At 41.4% G+C, this 14556-nt stretch overlaps 1 protein-coding gene across 4 annotated transcripts in view; it reads right to left on the reverse strand.

The window, feature by feature from the left end:
- Nucleotides 1-14556, reverse strand: part of dbn1 (drebrin 1) — a 128961-nt gene that overhangs the window by 19209 nt on the left and 95196 nt on the right. For all 4 annotated transcript variants that reach the window (XM_085173718.1, XM_085173715.1, XM_085173717.1 and 1 more), the window contains 2 exons: nt 6874-6929; nt 1641-1753 (listed from right to left, as the gene is read on the reverse strand). In XM_085173718.1, the coding sequence (XP_085029844.1) occupies nt 1641-1753; nt 6874-6929 (169 nt within the window). The remainder of the gene's footprint in view (nt 1-1640; nt 1754-6873; nt 6930-14556) is intronic.

Genomic DNA, 14556 nt, shown 5'->3' on the forward strand with positions numbered 1-14556 from the left:
AAGCCTGTTCTAACGTTTGAGTCTAATGTTTATTTTTTAGCACCTGGCGGCTCTTTTTTACTTCTCATCCGTAAATAATCTGCTCTTTCACGTGAATCAGTTTATTTTGAAAAGTCTCAACAGGATCTTGAGCTTTATTGTGAAAGGTTTATGTGGAACATAAACAAGCAGACACGCGATGGTTTTACCGTCGTTGTTGCTAATGACAACGCATAAAAACAGGCGCTTGTCTGTCCGTAGTGTGGTTATATTAAATATAAGAGAAAGAGAGAACTTTAAGAAATTAATAATAACTACAGTGACATCAAAACGATGAAAAAATATTGCCGTAAACAGTTTATTTTGCGACACCACGAAACAAACGATAGCGTAAAATGAAACGATAACGTTTTTATATCGTCATCCGATATATATCGTTATATCGAACAGCCCTAATAATATAGCAAAATAAACACCTTCTGATTCATGGATACACTTAAGTTTGTTTTAGGTTTAGCTAATTTAGAAAGAATCAGCTTCACTGCTAATGAGAAAAATTGCTAGGTACGTAATTTAGCAACATGTTTAATAGCTAGCAGATAGCAGATAAAAGTTCACATAGCACAATGGATAACAACAGCTATTATGGTATATCTCTTTTTAGAACATTACTTTTTCAGCTAAAATTAAGGAGTAACTAACAGCACATTCATGCTCATAGAGATGTTACAGCTAGCTGACCAACGTTAGCCAAGGTCCTAGCTTGTGACCTGGCCTAGCTTGTGTGCTTGCAAACTTTTTGCAGAGGCCAGACAGTCTTTTGTCGTTACAGAATAAATAAAAACATATTAAGCTAACATTTACCCTGCATAAAGATATTTTTATGTAAAGACCGTTTGCTTTGAAGAAATAAAAACAGTTAAGCTTAACATAACTTCTAATGTGACAATCTGCTAGCTATTTGACGTATCAAAGTTCTACCTAAAGTGCGTAACGTAAGCTAAATCTTCTAATTAGCATAATTATGTTTTATCATTTCTTCATATGATCTGTGTTTAAAACTATTAATTTTTGAAGTAACGAAAGCTCAGATTCAGATAAAGTTGAAGTAGAGAGAGGCTTAAACATAAAAGACTAAAGTACATCTGACACAGAATATAAAAAGCACACTGTTTCATACACAGACTGATTTTCTAAATCATGAATATAACATTTTCTGCCAAAGTAAGAGCATTTCTGGATATTTCATTAAGTGATTTTTATAACTGTCTTTCTCACACATTTAATGGACTAAGCTCAAATGGAAAAACATGATGCCTCAGTGAACTCCTGTCCAACTGACAGTTGGTGGGCTGGTTGGCCACTGCTAAACAAATCTGGTACATTAATCGAGTTTCAGAACTCGGGTTGCTTCTCACACTTTCACTACAATCGCAGCATTTGGTGACATCAGCGTGTCTGCCGATGTCACTCTTCTTCCAGCTGCTGAGGCTGCAGCGACGACGAGTTTTAGATCGCTCTCATCAGCGCGTCCTTGTCAAATAAACGACTAAATTGAAAATGTGCAGCGACCCTCGATGACTCTGATATTCTCATTTATAGCATTGAAGGACATTTCAGAGCGTGCCCCCTCCCGTTTCCCCCTCGTTCCAGCGACTCACCCAGTTGATGAGGATGTATCGTGGCAGAGCGGCGGTGGGCTCCTTCAGGCCGCAGAAGCCGTACATCACCCTGCCGCTGTCAAAGGTCAGCGTGATCTCTGCCAGGCCGCCTCCTGCAGCACAGGACAAGAGTTCATTATGACTGCAGCACAGTCGCAGCCATGCCTGTTTTTTCAGCTTCTGCTGACTCCACGGGACACCAGCGTCACTGCTCAGACACCTGAGAATAAAACTTTTTAATCTACACTTCCAGTGCAAGTACAAGTTAGTCAATGTTCACAGACTATTAAGGTGATTACTAAGAATAATATTTTCTGTATTAAAAATGTGCAGAAATTTTTAACTGTTAACTTGTGGAAGTGTTTATATTTGTTCTCTTTAGGGCTGCCACAAACGATTATTTTGATAGTGGCTTTAAGTGTTTAAGGTATGTGCTAACTAAAAATAAAGACAAGATGATAGTTTATTAAATTTTAATGAAATTTGCAGATTGTTTCGGTGAAGTTTAATAAACTCCTTGCTATCTAAAATATAACAGGACACCGGAGTAAATTCTCCAGCATCTCACACTTCTGATAATCAGCTGTCTGCTTGATGTTTATTCAGCTGTGTAAAAACTTTAATCTCAGCCAAACCGATTTACTCAGGAACAAATAAAATACTGAAAAAAAAAGCCAAACAATAACATTTTTAAGTTATCTAAGTGACTTATATATCATGTTTTACCTGAGTAGCGAAAGACAGCGGTGGGTTTGAAAACGATTTGCGAGTCCGGTGTTCTCACGGCTCTAGTTAGCCTAGCCCCCGGCTAGCTATCGAGCTAGTGGCTAACAGACGTCTCCGAAAACGTCGGAGCGCTTTTGAAAATATGTGGTGTCTTGATAAACTGAGCAGATATTTGAGGTTTACACAGCTACATTCTCGCCTGAAAATATGTTAAACGTTTATTTTGTGACCCAGAAAGAATAATAAGAGTAATATTAAAACTAACTAGCTGCCGCCATTGTTGGAAACTGAGCTGGGCTGCGCTATGAATTCTGGGACACAGCTTCTTCTTCTTCTTCTTCGGGGTTTAACGGCAGCTGGCATCCTTGTACATGCAGTGCTGCCATCTTCTGTTTCAGTCCGTTATTACACTCTTAAATCCTACTACTTATTCCTGCGTCTTTTGTGATCTTACAAAGCTTCAAACGACGTGTCGACTATTAAATCAGTCATCGACGATTTTGATAGTCGACTAATCGTGGCAGCCCTAGTTCCCTTTCCAGAAACGAATCCACAGATTATCCACTAATCTATGGATTCGTTTCTGAAATAATAACTTAGAGATCATAAGAAACGGTCAACTTTCCAGTATAAAATGTCAGATAAGTCAGACTCTGAGAAAATCTCCCAGTATAAACTGGAAATACTGAACTAGAGATTTCTGTCACAGTAAACCAGAAAATTCACTTTTAAACAGCCTCAAAAGTTTCAAAAGGTTCTTATTGAGTAGAAAATAGTACTTAAGTAACATATCACCATAAAACTTAGCCATTAGACAGACACATTTTGTTTAATTTGACCTTTAAATATGTAAATGAGATATTAGACGTGCAGTATTTACATAAATATCCCACAGACAAAGTGCAGTAAAATAACAGCTAATTCTGACTTTTGGACCTTTTCTCTCGATTAAAAAAAAAAACATGTCATGAAAGCAAAACAGATTAAATTCTCTAAAGTGACGAGTGCATAAAAAAACGTTGTAGAGTCGTTCCTTAAAATGAAATCTGAAGTTTTCAGTGAATCACTCTCTCTGTACTTCTAGATTAGCATAACAATGTGAACTTGATGAACACTCAGTGGAAATAAGCAGATCCTGTCTGGGAACATTCAGGCTTTGCACACAGAGATGAATAAGACTCATCATCACACAGGACCATTCAGATCATTGTCAACTTCACATCAGCAAACACAAAACATCTGGAGTTCACAATGCTACAGAAACTTCTTTAAACTTTCGTGATAAAACAGATCACACGTACTGCATAATTCATTTAGGAACAAGATCTTTCTTGGGGGGTCACCACAGCTCATCATCTGCCTCCTTCTCACCCTATCCCAGCATCCTCCTCTGTCACACCTGCATGTCCTTACATAGTCCCCACATTAAGTGTCCCCCCTCTCGCCTCCACCCTCCTGCCTCTCTTCTCTCTCGCTGCCTGCTAACATGCCATCTCCCTCTCTGCTTCGTCTCTTTGGCCAGCAGCAGCAGCAGCGACAGTTTCTACCAGCGCTGTGTTGGCTAATCTGGACCTCGATGATTCGTGATGGAAATCTCATTCTTGATGATCCACATGTTTGATTAAGAACAAGATGAAACTGCAAAGAATGGAGATTTCATCATCTTTGGCAGCATAATCCAAAGATTCGGAGAAATCTCAGCAGAGACTAACGGACACTTCTGTCAGTGAGCACAGCTCACTACATCCAGCAGTTTTAGTTAAATCTCTACTGTCCAGAGAAAACAACAGACTGAAGCCACCACCATCTCTCAGGAGATGAACCAGCCTGAGTGGAAATTAGGGCTGCCACGATTAGTCGACTAGTCACGATTACGTCGACTATCAAAATCGTCGACGACTGATTTAATAGTCGACGCGTCGTTTGAAGCTTTGTAAGATCACAAAAGACGCAGGAATAAGTAGTAGGATTTAAGAGTGTAATAACGGACTGAAACAGAAGATGGCAGCACTGCATGTACAAGGATGCCAGCTGCCGTTAAACCCCGAAGAAGAAGAAGAAGCTGTGTCCCAGAATTCATAGTGCAGCCCAGCTCAGTTTTGGCGGCAGCTAGTTAGTTTTAATATTACTCTTATTATTCTTTCTGGGTCACAAAATAAACGGTTAACATATTTTCAGGCGAGAATGTAGCTGTGTAAACCTCAAATATCTGCTCAGTTTATCAAGACACCACATATTTTCAAAAGCGCTCCGACGTTTTCGGACACGTCTGTTAGCCACTAGCTCGATAGCTAGCCGGGGGCTAGGCTAACTAGAGCCGTGAGAACACCGGACTCCCGCAAATCGTTTCCAAACCCACCGCTGTCTTTCGCTACTCAGGTTAAACATGATATATAAGTCACTTAGATAACTTAAAAATGTTATTGTTTGGCTTTTTTCAGTATTTTATTTGTTCCTGAGTAAATCGGTTTGGCTGAGATTAAAGTTATAGTTTTTACACAGCTGAATAAACGTCAAGCAGGCAGCTGATTATCAGAAGTGTGAGATGCTCGAGAATTTACTCCGGTGTCCTGTTATATTTTAGATAGCAAGGAGTTTATTAAACTTCACCAAAACAATCTGCAAATGTCATTAAAATTTAATAAACTATCATCTTGTCTTTATTTTTAGTTAGCACATACCTTAAACACTTAAAGCTGTAAGCTAATGATAGTTATATAAGAGCAGATGCTGCTGGTGCAGTAAGCTGTACGTTTTACGCCCAATGGATGATGATCTGATTAGTCGACTATCAAAATAATCGTTTGTGGCAGCCCTAGTGGAAATCCATCCTGTGGTCTGACCAATCAGAACCAGTACAGAATTAAAAACCAGCATCCACAATGATGTAAGAACAAACAGCATAGGTTACTATCACAGCAGTGACGGCGCCATTAATGCTGAATGATATAGTATTTTGAGATTTTAGAGTTGCCATGGTGCAAACATCCTTTAAATTGAAGGTCTTGCTTATTTCACAGAGAAAATCTCCACATACTCCAACACTCGCTTCCAACCGTCATCTACGGAAAACAGGTGGAAAACTATGAAACTTCGCTCTCATCCAGACAGCGCCCTGTCCTGTGGTTTGAACCAATCCGTGGGATAGATTAGCCTGCTGGGGCAGCCAATCAGAAGAGAGTTGGCGTGAATAAAGCTAAACCTGCTTGTTTCGGTTTAGGATAAATAAGAATGACTTTGAACTGTGAGTCATGCAAAGCTATGCTGAACAAATGCAAGAACTAAAACATGGAGCTTAAATGGTTAATCTGGGTTAATTTTACTGGTTTTATTCCACAGCTTATAGGTTTGTTTAGGTTTGAAGGTTTCCTGGGTAGAAGTGTCTCAAGCATCATCATCGTCGTCGTCCCTGCAGCATTTGTGATGCAAACACTTCACTTTAGCACTTCTTTTTATACACTGATGATTACATTAGACTTGCAGAGGGTTATTCAGACGAGACGTTCACAGATAAAACTTTATTTTTATGTATGTTTGAGCTCTTCCTGTTTGAGCTCAGCGAGAGAGTGAAACAGAGCAGAGGAGGTTACCGAGTCTCACGTAGATTATGACTGATATTCAGATTCATCCTTTAAACCACTGTCACTTTCTTTAAGTATTTATTAATTTAAATGATTTTTCCTTCTTTACATGTATTTACTTTGTATCAAATTCCCAGTCAGGCAAACTAAGGACAGCCTGTAGTGTTATTTGGTCTAATCTGGGTCCTCAGCTGTGCTTTAAGCAGACGTTTAGCTACATTCAAAGGATCAGTTTGTATTACTTAACTGTAGCCTACTCTCTGGGTGAGTGTGTAGACCAAAACCAGTGTAAACAAATCCAATCAGCAATGGGCTCAAACTACCCCCCACCCCCCGCCCCGCATATGTGAACGTTTTCCTGTTTGCTTTGTGCACAAGGACACACATCAGTGGGTTTTTCAGTTTATTTAACTGAGAATAAAGAAGCATTTTCGTGCCCAAGAATATGAAACAATTAAAATAAGATAAAATGGTGAGTATTTCACAAACTGCTGAGTCTGTGTTGCCACAGTAAACATGCACACAGGTCAAAGCTGTCTCTGAATGGATGCGTGTGAATCGAGCCAGATTTGGACTTTCACTCTGCTTCTGATGTTTAACATTAACCACCGTGCGCACATTTGCTAAATCCTGACTAACAAACGACACACAACAGTGACAGCGAGCGTCGAATCAGGAGGGGTGCCATTACTCTGTAATGATCCTGCAGCGCATCATTAGCAGAAATGATAATGAATCTCTGATGGCTCAGTAACAATCAGGAGACAAAGAGCATGATTGTTTTTACCCCCAAAGCTGCAGCCGCCGCTCTGCAGAAGCAAACTGGAGCCAATCTGAACGCTCGCCATTAAAACCTTTTTCATTAAAAACACAGAAATGACGTCAGCGACGGGACGGGAGAGGGAGTCACATGAGCAGAGACTTACCTCCGGACGCCGCCAGCGTCAGGTCGTTGCTTTCATCCTCGTATGTGTACAAGGCCCTGTTAGAAACACAGACAGAGGGCTAATTAGACACAAGTAACGAGGTACAAATACTTTGTTACTCCACTTAAGACAATGTTCAGGTATTTTACTCGAGTATTTATCTTTGCTTTTCCTGCCGTGCACGCTCGGTGAAGTTTCTCCAGGAGAACAGAGAAGCACAGTTTGAGTCCGGCCTTTCTGTTCTCTGTGCAACGTTAAAACTCGAGTTTTTCATTTGTTCTTTGCTTAAGTCTGAACCCAACGACTCAAACTCTTTGTTTGGGTTTGTAAAAACATCGAGACCTCGGCGTCCGGTCTCTTCACAGCTGTGTTTACTGGTCGCTGTGCTCACGTGCACGCAGACACTCGCGCTGCTTTTCAGCCTGTTGTTAGGCAGCAACACTTTCTTTCCAAAACAACTCGCAGCACAAACCTCCAGCCACTGCATGAACCAGAGTGCTCTTAAAAACTCCCATCAGCCTTCTCTGTGGCGAGTCCCGTCAGACAGGCCCCATCCCCCGAAACAGTTTTGCAGCAGATAACAGACGAGCTGCTGCACGACGAGGGAGGTTCACAGGCCGGCGACTCCAGCCGTCAGCACAGCTTCAAAGACCGTCCTGATTATTTGGCTTGACTGACGGAGGAGCCGCCCTTTGAAGAGCTGAGATAATGCATCTTCTGACCGTCTGCTTCTAAAACTGTGCTTTCCTCAAATACACGCGACACACAGGAGCTGCAGAGACACGAACGTGCACTGAGCACTCCCCGAATTAAACAACAACAAAAACAAATTAAACCGGTGCCTCCTCACAGCCACCTCTGACCTCTCCGCTGAGGCTGAATGAAGGTGACAGAGATTACAGCTTAGCCTGCATCTCCAGATTGAAAGTCCTGCTGTAACCCTGCAGCGAAGCAAATAAAATAAAACCCAGTAATCTGCACGAAAGGTCAGAAAGAACCAACTGCATAAAACACAGCCACACTGCTGTTTCCACGACGCTGCGATTTGTTTAAATTCATCTTTGAGCAGAGCGCCACAGCAGTGCTAGTGGCCAATCACGGTACTGCATCCAAAAACATCCATGTGCTACACGCCCCTGTTAAAAATACGATAACAACAGAGAAAATAACTGTAGTGAAACATGTTTGACAAATAAAAAGGAAGCAGACGTGTAGACATTAAGGACCTGTTTCAGTGGGCAGAGCTTATACTCTTTTGAGGCAAGTCCAAAGAATCACAGTGAGCCAAACGTTCCTCCAAACGCCGAGTTTTTTCTTACTCTAACCCCTCTGTGACATCAGGCGGTGAGTAATGTCCCAACTGTGGTCTTTTTGTGCACAGAAGCCCCGCCTACCTGCTGTTCAGACTGTTTATGAGGGGCAGCCAATCAGAAGAAAGTCACTTTAAAGATGGGGGAGGACTCAAAACAGCTTGTTTGGACAGAGGATGAACTGAGGGGCTGAGTGTCAGATAAAGAAGGGTTTTTTGAACTGTGAGTCATGCAAAGCTGCTGTGTTACATGCCCGACCACTTCCAGCTAACCTGTGCGTGAGGCGAACAAACTGGGAACCAGCAGGAAGCAGCAGAAACAGATTATTGAAGGATATGAGATGCTGGGCTGAGAAATTTATCAGGTTTCCTTAATCAAAAATAATAGCAACATATGACGCAGATTAAATAATTTTAATTTTCCTCAGGATTAAGAGCCTGATCTCGTCAGTTTGTGAGCCGCACTCACCTGCCTGAATGTGAGATACTTTTAGTTCGATTGGTGGATTTGCAGCTGCCTTGGTGAGTGTGTGTTCTGTTAAAGTGTGTGTGTGGATGTTTGGGATTACCACGAGGGCTCAGTCCACATGACATCATGCTGTTTCAGCCCAAAGCTTTAGTCTGGCCAGCGTCTGACTTCCTGCTGACCTCAGCTCCCCGCCCGCCATCCTGTCTGTTTCTGCAGAGTCACTCTCCGCTTCCTGTTTCTCTCTCTGTTCATGCATCACCACATCTCCTCTCCTCACTGCTACATTTTCACTTTCCTCACAGATTAACAGATTACAGCTCCTGTCAGCAGATCTTCCAGCTGTAAGACTGCTTCTTTAAACTTGTGCCGGTCGGCGCGTGACTTCGTAGGACTCCAGATTTATTTTGGAAGGTCAGTTTTTCCATCTTCCATCCATACAGGGCCAGCTCTGCCGATACCAATACCGATGACTTTTACCCTATAAGGGCAGCAACTTAGGGGAGAGCAGTGTGTCATGATTTATAAGATGAGTCATCATCGGTTTGTCAAATTCTGAACCCTATATCACCGGTTTTTACTTTCCACAATAATCATTTAACCCAATAAAACACATCATTCGGATTTTCATGGATTTTGAAACTGAGCCCATCTCTGACGTTTTTGGGTCAGCTTTGTTTAAATGTGCTGTAGGCTTTAAATAGACGTGACAGTCAACACAGGAAGGTGCTAAAAAAATATTTAACAGTTCAGACGGCTACATGCTAAACTGAACAGAAAGTATCGGTCCTATGACACCAGTATCGATCTGATACCGATACCAACAGTGGTATTAATACTAATATCGATACTGGGATCGATCCAACCCCAGTGCCTGCTGAGTTCATGATTACACAAACAAACTAGAAAAATTTGCATTTCCTGCGAAAATGCTGTGTGGATGCCGTAAAGCTGAAAAGTTGCAAAAAATTGTAAAAAATTGGTGAAGAACTGAAAATTCTGCTGAAAACAGGTGAAGAAGCAGAATTTTTTGCTGAAAAGTGGTGAAAAGCAAAAAAAATCTACTGAAAGGGGTAAAGACGGAGAAATTTTTTCTGAAAAGTGTTGAAAGTTTCTTTTGCCGTGAGCAGGACATGCTGATAAGAGGTGAAAAGGCTGAAAATTTTGCAGAAAAGAGTTCAATCAGCAGAATTCTGCTGAAAAGAGGTTTTTGCTGAAAACAGCTGAAAAAGCTGGGATTTGTGCTGAAAAGTGGTGAAAAAATGTAAAATTCTGCTGAAAAGAGTTAAAAAAAGTTTAACCATTAACTAAAAGAAATGTTGCCATAAGCAGGATTTGAACCCAGGCCTCCCAGTCTGAGAACGGCTGCTCATCTCACTGAGCTCAAACACAGCTCAGCCCGGCGAGGAAAATCAGTGACGCCACTGATAATATGGCAGAAATGGGCAAAAAATATTGCAAAAAAAAAAAAATTCAATATCTCAAAAAGTATAGAAGTTATGAGCACCAAAAGTCATAGCTGGCATTAGCAGAAAGAGCAGAATTTTTAAAGTTTGAATGGAGAAAATCGGCTGAAAACTGAGGGAGTAGTTAATCGGCAAAAAACGTCTGGAAGCAACTAGAGGAATAATAAAGAACTAGAAAAATTTGCATTTCCTGCGAAAATGCTGTGTGGATGCCTTAACGCTGAAGATGTCTGCTGAAAAACGCTGAAAAAGTTGAAAAGTTGTAAAAAGTTGCATGGCGGTGAAGAACTGAAAATCCTGCTGAAAACAGGTGAAGAAGCAGAATTTTTTGCTGAAAAGTGGTGAAAAGCAAAGTATTCTACTGAAAGGGGTAAAGACGGAGAAATTTTTGCTTAAAAGTGGTGAAAAAAAAAGCTGCCCTGAGAAGAATTCAAACCTGGCCCTCCTGGTCTCAAGGCGGCTACTCATCTCACTGAGCCAAAGTCATTCTCACAAAGGAAAGGTGGAGAGACTGACAATTCTGCTGAAATGAGCAGAAGCGGCTGAGAATTGTGCTATAAAGAGGTGAAAAGGCTAAAAATATTGCAGAAAAGAGTTGAATGAGCAGAATTTCTGCTGAAAAGAGTTAAAAAAGTTTAACCGTTAACTGAAAGAAATGTTGCCATAAGCGGGATTTGAACCCGGGCCTCCCAGTCTGAGAACAGCTGCTCATCTCACTGAGCTAAAACACAGCTCAGCCCGGCAAGGAAAATCAGTGACGCCACTGATAATATGGCAGAAATGGGCAAAAAATATTGCAAAAAAAAATTCAATATCTCAAAAAGTATAGAAGTTATTAGCACCAAAAGTCATAGCTGGCATTAGCAGAAAGAGCTGAATTTTTTAAAGTTTGAATGGAGAAAATCGGCTGAAAACTGAGGGAGTAGTTAATCAGCAAAAAACGTACGGAAGCAACTAGAGGAATAATAAAGAATAAAGAGAAACAGGAACTCAATAACCATCAGAGGCAGATTAGATTCAACTAAAACCCACAGTTCCTCTAACGTCCACTGGAGACACTTGGTGATGCAACCACATGTCGGTCAAGAGGGGAAAATGAGTTTCGCTAATTATGAATGACTGCAGACTCTGATGTATGTGTTAATGTGGCGCTCTCTCGCTGTAAACTAGGAGAGTCAGCATCTCGGCACGGATTCAGCTCTAGGCGACGTGGCTGGCTGATATTAATTGACTCCGACACTAATTTTTTCCTCCACTTGTTGTTCGATGCTGCTGGGGTTAACATTTTATTTTCTCATAACTGCCGGGCTGTGTATGGCCTGGATACTCAGGTCTGAACCAGGAAATCCAGATGAAAAACAGATGGGAGGTGTAAGAACACAGTCTGATACTACAGCTACTACTACTACTACAGCTTCCTGTATATGACAGGTACAGCAGTATCAGCATCAGAGAGAATTCCTGGAGGCAGAAACAAACACGGCGAGGCCGGGAAATAAAGCGATAACAGATAATGAAGACAACAATACGGAGAAAGTCGAGGAGGCGTTTAAGATGGAGATAAAGCGATGAAGAGTCGCTCATTCAAGGCCTCTATAAATAATTCTCTTTAAAGCAGACAGCTGTTTATTATTCATATAAGCCCCCGTGACCTAGAAACAGCTCCGCGTGCGTTTGTGTGTGAGCGGTTTATCATGCACGAGGACGGGAGAGGAAAAGAGAAGATGTTTGATGAAGAGGCAGCAGGGGATGAATGACGAGAGGACTGATGAAGCTCATCAAGTAATCACATTCAATCCAGAACATCAGTTTTCTCTGCGTGTCCAATCAGGAGAAAGCTCTCATCTCATCATGGAAATTTCAATGCACAGGGAAGGAAGAGTGTGAAGGACAAACAGACCTTTCATAGCCTGAAATCAACCAGCGTCCTGGCTTCACATGCTAATGACAGCAAAGCCGTTACTTTTTAAGCCTAATTTAAGTTCTCAACTGGAATTTTAAACTGGAACTGAAAATAGACTTCCCTCTCAGAGTGTTGGAGCAGCCCCACCAACCCCCACTTCACAATCCAAGATGGCGGCAGTGCACGTAAACATTAGCAAAACTGTAAAACACGTAACCCGTGCTGCCACTGTTGTGTATTTGTGGCTGTGTGAGACATACGCAGAGTGTGGGTCAGGGTGTTTCCCTGAACGTGCTGCAGCAGCGTTTTTACTGATTAACATAAAAAAAACATCACCAGCATTGCTAGCGAACTATCGCTGGATTGCTAGCGATGCACAAATGGTTGCACGTCGCTAAGGAGCAAAATAAATCCTGCTTTTCCAACTTTACTAGTGGAGACACTCAACTTGGGATTGCCATCACTCCAAGCTCTGAAGTCTGACTTCCAAGAAAAATAGGACGTAGCATTTGGCTAACTGCTGCTTTGGGTATCAAGCAAACATTAGCTAGCATTAGCTAACATGCCAGAATAAATCCAGCTTTGTCAGATGCAGCCCGCTTAGCCAAATGGGAATTAGCTGTCAGGGAAAACTCCCATTATTTGGCCAGGCTTGGACTTCTGGAGGGATTTTTTGGTTTGAGGATCGACTCTTTAAACTGTTTATCAGAAAGGACACATAAAGAACCAGAGCTCTTAAAAACAGTCACTGTTTTTCCCTACAGAGCTAATCATTTGGTATATCACATCAGAATTTTCAAAAATGGCCATCATTTTCCAAGATTGATTTACATCCATCACAGTAAACAGCTATTTTATCACACGATTTCAACCACTGCATCCATTTCAGAGCTTTTAACAACAGGGAAGCCAAATTTAAGACCTAAGAAGGACATCAGGACTTCTTTGTCTTATTTTTAACAGAAAATCTTCCAGGAATAAAAATAGGAGATGGTTCTTAAAGTCACCTTATAAATGGTTAATCACTAAGATCATTTAAAAAGAGTAAATATGTTTGACCTTATCTCAAAAATGTTCTTCTTACCAGCCTCATTAGCTGGCCACCATCTTTAATTTATAAATGGTTAATGTAATAAGAGTTAGGGATGAGTACTGGTATCCGGTGCCATTATGGCACATAAATGGTAGCAACCAGACCGAAAATCAGCGCACATTTCGGTGCTTTTTTTTCCTTCCCTGAGATGTGATACACTTTGGATTCCAGCCAATCATTTTACCTTTCCAAGGATAGTAGGCGGGTCCAAGTACGTACGTTCTTTTAGAGCAAAGCTACAGATTAAAAATGCCCAAGGCGAAGCGGTCAAAGTCTGGCTGTACTTCACAGCAAAATATGCAAACTCAGCAGCTGCAACAAGTGCTTTAAGCTGATACTGTGATGCTGTCAAAGGAGGTAACACCTCAAATCTGATGAAACACCTGGCGACGCATAGCGTTTTTTTAAAAGCCGAAAAATGCGCCGTATTTGATAGCTGGCTGCAAGACATGCACAAGACGTGCACATCTACTGCGGGTGTGGTGCCTGTTATCGACCCGGAGTTAGCAACATCCCCCAAAAACCTGAAGAGGAGAGTCCTGGCCCCTAGCCCTGCCAGTGTAGCAGAAATGATGATGATGATGATGCAGCAGCAGCCGTTCTTCTCTGCGTGAGTAGCTTAATGTTGTTCGTGTGTAATTTACGTTGAGTAGGCTAACCATGTTATTACATTAATGCATGTAAGGTGAACTAGCAAACATCATCATAGCTACATGCGGCTGTCTTCTTGTTTGATAGAGTGATACCATATATGCCGTATAGCTGCAGAAAAGGCTAACTTGTTATGATTTTTTTTTACAGAAAAAAAACAGCTAAACATGAGAGGTTTTAGGACAAAGTTTGTGTTCTCCATTCTTTAAGCACCGGCACCGTTTCAAAAGTACCGGTTTGGCACCGGTATCTGATAAAACCTAAACGATACCCATCCCTAATCAGAGTACATTAGCCAGGTGTTTGCAGTAGTTTCTACTTGTGAAAGAGTTTCCTAAAATAACTGAATATATAGATATATAACATATTTTATACACGGCAAACAGTATATGTTATATGATACAGAGTATATATGGTGCACAGGACACATGTCCATGTCCTAGCTCTTGTAAAGGCTGACATATATGAGATGTTATACTGCAAACATGAGGCCCAGGCTGATCACGGTCTTTCACTGAAGAGCCACGGCTGTCATTAACAACAGTGGGGTTATGCAGTGCTCCGTTAACATGTTTAAAACAGGAAGCAGCTCCAGAGGAGACGCCGTCTTCATCCGATTAGCACAGATGCTCACATGAAGCTAAAACCCTGACGATATGTGGGGAAGATAAATGATCAGGATCAGGGAGGAGGTGCAGTACAGGTGTGTGACATGGTCCAGTAAACACAGAGTGATGTGACAGCGCAACTTTGTTTGTTTCAAAGGTGAAAAAAAAAGGAAACGAGCACGAAGCT

The sequence above is a fragment of the Neolamprologus multifasciatus genome, chromosome 10 (assembly GCF_963576455.1).
Source record: "Neolamprologus multifasciatus chromosome 10, fNeoMul1.2, whole genome shotgun sequence".
Taxonomy (NCBI): domain Eukaryota; kingdom Metazoa; phylum Chordata; class Actinopteri; order Cichliformes; family Cichlidae; genus Neolamprologus; species Neolamprologus multifasciatus.